The 3,524-nt window shown below is 36.3% G+C and overlaps 1 protein-coding gene across 2 annotated transcripts in view; it reads left to right on the top strand.

The window, feature by feature from the left end:
- LOC107756874 (large neutral amino acids transporter small subunit 4-like) overlaps positions 1-3,524 on the top strand; it is a 31,569-nt gene that overhangs the window by 23,220 nt on the left and 4,825 nt on the right. Inside the window, exons 7-11 of one of the 2 annotated variants that reach the window (XM_016574194.1) lie at positions 485-502; positions 1,219-1,345; positions 1,487-1,619; positions 1,862-1,935; positions 2,018-2,141. In XM_016574194.1, coding sequence (XP_016429680.1) covers positions 485-502; positions 1,219-1,345; positions 1,487-1,619; positions 1,862-1,935; positions 2,018-2,141 — 476 coding nt within the window. The remainder of the gene's footprint in view (positions 1-484; positions 503-1,218; positions 1,346-1,486; positions 1,620-1,861; positions 1,936-2,017; positions 2,142-3,524) is intronic. The other variant, XM_016574202.1, reaches the window with a different exon arrangement.

The raw sequence follows: 3,524 nt of genomic DNA, 5'->3' as shown, positions 1-3,524 counted from the left end.
ATATACACATTTCTATAATTCTATATCTACTTATATTTGAAATGATCTGAATATTTTCTGAATATTTTGAAAATTTAAAATATTTATATATATTTATGATTTTAAAGATGTATAAATTATATACATTATGTATATATATAATCACTTATATTTAAATAAATTAATATCTAAATATTTTCTGAATTTTTGCAGTACATTAAAAATGTTCATGGCTTTGAGATGCCTATGGAGAAAATCATGGGGAAAAAATTCCATTAAAAAGTTTTAAAAAAGCACTGTTGCACTCTAGTCTATTCCTCTTACAGCTTTCTTCTTAAATGTTCTCTGATGTCACATGCAGTGATTGGCTGCCTAACACTATTAATCATGTGATTAATATGTAGTCGAATGGCCACAGCTGGTTCACGTTGCTAATTCCTTGCTGTCTGTCTCTTGTCCTCTGTTTGCACTCTCTTCTGTCATGCTGCTTGGTGTGTTTTTTCAGTGGAGAGGATGGAAATGGGTAAGACTGCAGGCAAAATTAGATGCATTCTTGATTCACTCGTCTCAACCTACCCCCCACCGAGTTCCTCCCTCCTTCACCTCCTTTTCCACCTTCATTTGACATTGATTCATGTTGTCATGTAAAAGCATGAACCCGGCCCTTGGTGGTTAGAGATTAATGTGATGCATCTAAATCAGTGCGCACAGTTTAATGTCCATCCAATCATTCATCTGTCCACTTAACCTTCATAGGAACAAGTCATGGGTCATTCTATGAAATGGGTGTCTTTTCCATTTTTGAAGGCTGTAAATTTCTGATATTTTACATTCTATGAGAAAAATAATATGTTTAAGTGTTAATAAATTTCATTGGTCCATCTCTGGCTATATTGATACATTTTAATATATTGTAGTATATTTTTATGTATTAATTTATAAATATATTTTATATATTTTATTATGTTTAATATATAAATACATTAATATATTGTCAGTCTAATTTGACATTAGGTGCCTTATTAATTATTTACTTTTACAATTTTGTCCACATTTTTACTTCTTAGTGATTTACCATTTTACTGACTTCAAACTTTTGAATGGTAGCATATGTAAAAAATATCTGTATTACAGTAGCACATCATAGAAGCTGGAATGATTTTTTTTTGCCAAAATGAACCACTTTTGATGTAATGACCCTTAAAACAATGTTAAAACTCAACTTTATTTCTCTCTTAGTGAGCACATACACATCTATCTTCGGGGTGCTACAGCTGCTGTGTCTCTTGACGGCCCCCGTGATCGGTTACATCATGGACTGGAGGCTCAAAGAGTGTGAGGACGAAAATGAGAAACAAGTTGCAAAGTGAGTGCAACGATGAGCATCCTGCTACCTAATGCATCATTTTGACACTTACCGCCACCCAGTCCAATCCGTAATTATTATTTGATTACAAGCTTAATGTGGCATTGCATCTGTGTAATGCACTTATGGCTTTTCCTTCAGGGATCCTACTCAGCCAAAGAAACGTGACAGGCAGATCCAGAAGATCAGCAATGCCACCCGCGCATTCACCTTCACTAATTTGCTGCTGGTCGGCTTTGGGTTGACCTGCCTGGTGCCCAATCTTCATCTACAGGTAACTGAGGGCAAAACATCAGTCTTGTTGCCCGCAGGATAATAAAGTACCCAATGGGAGAGAAAGTGGTGCAGAGCCACTCACGTTACAGCAGCGGATAGATTGGGATGTAGTAGCGCAACAGCGCCCCTCAGTGACTTTGTTTAAAAGCTAGCTTGTCATTATTTATGCATTACAAAAAGTAGGGTTGTTTTTGCTTTGGGGAAGAACTGAGTAACCTTGGTTTTTTGTTTTCCTCCTAGATTTTGTCTTTTGTGTTGCACACCATTGTGAGAGGCTTCATCCACTCTGCCGTTGGCGGCTTGTATGCAGCTGTGTGAGTATGGCTTTGTGTTTTGGGTGTTGACTGATGTTGCTTTTAAGCATGATTAAAGAACAATGTTTTTTTATGGGCGCAGGTACCCATCTTCTCAGTTCGGCAGTCTGACGGGAATGCAGTCCCTCATTAGCGCACTTTTTGCATTGCTGCAACAGCCTCTCTTCATGGCCATGATGGGCCCGCTGGATGGAGATCCACTCTGGGTGAGCAGACAATCTGTTACTAATATTTAAAGTAGGGATATGCCGGTATCAAATTTTCATGTTGCGATTAATTGCTGATGCTTTTATCACGGTATTCGGTATTATCACGATATTGCAATTTAGTTTTAAAAAGTGCTGTCATAATACAGTATAACAGGTTTAATAACTTTTTTCTTATAACAAAAATAACTGAACATTTAAATGCAATAAAGCAATACAGAAAAATGTATAAAGTTAAAAGTTTTACACAGATTAAAGTGCAAAAGAACTATAAAGACCAATAGGTATCACTTTACAATAAGACCTCATTAGTTAACCTTAGTTAATGCATTAACATTAACAATGAGCAATAGCATTTGCTACTGAAGTTATTAATCTTTGTTTAAAAAAACACAAGTCTTAGTTCATGTTAGCTCATTAAATAACACACTTGCAACTTTCGATTTTAACAACGTGTTATTAAATATTGGAATACCTAAGATTAATGAATGTTCAGAAGAATTTTTCATTGGCAGTTTATGTTAACTAATGAATTAAATAATGGTAACTAATGAAGCCCTAATGTAAAGTGTGACCGAACAATAAAAAATCAAAACACTTTCAAACAATATCTAGGGCATGTTGTAGTCCAGATTAAAATGTAAAAAAAAAGTTTGAAAATAAATAGCCTATTAAGTCTAAATATTAAGTATATTTAATAAGTATTTGGCGCTGTGATGAACATCATAGCAAATACACAAATCTGAATGGCTATTTAAATCATTTAAACATGATTCAGAAACAGAAAGTAGTGCAGCTGCTTTGTTTACAGGGTTTCCGGGGTAACGGCTGCATTTAAATGAATTATTATTATTATTATTTCTGCAGTTTAGCGCCATCTGCTGTCAGAGAGTGAAAGTGCGCTTTCATCCAGAGCGTCTCTCACATGTTCCGCCATGTGCTTCACGTCCGCGCTTGTTTACATCAGAGTGCGCACGCGTCTTTCACGCAGCATACAGCGGTGTTGTGCATTTTGACCAGTTGATGGGAAAAGTATTCTTAAAATGCATTCAAAATTCGGAATAATTTGTAATATATAATTATTCACGGTATTTAGAAGTGCCCACGATAACAATATCGTGCATATTCATTACCGTGATATATCGCATTACCAAATACCGGCACAAGTCTACTTTGATGATTGGTTGATATCAGAAGGGAGGCTAGCCTCCCTTGCAAGGGTTCTTTTCTCAACACTCCTCAGCGCTGAAAGTGAACACTCGATGGTGATTAGCTCATTTTTTTTTACCAATGGAGGCACTAGAGCTCAGCACTCACCCGGCCTCCCCCTCCCCCTCCCCTTCTCTATCATTAGCGGTTGTAATTACATCAGCAGATTCGGCA

This window comes from Sinocyclocheilus rhinocerous, unplaced genomic scaffold, assembly GCF_001515625.1.
Source record: "Sinocyclocheilus rhinocerous isolate Xijiao unplaced genomic scaffold, SAMN03320098_v1.1 scaffold1152, whole genome shotgun sequence".
In the NCBI taxonomy this organism is placed as follows: Eukaryota; Metazoa; Chordata; class Actinopteri; order Cypriniformes; family Cyprinidae; genus Sinocyclocheilus; species Sinocyclocheilus rhinocerous.
Note: the sequence above shows the minus strand (reverse complement) of the source record. Positions and strands in the feature narration are given on the sequence as shown.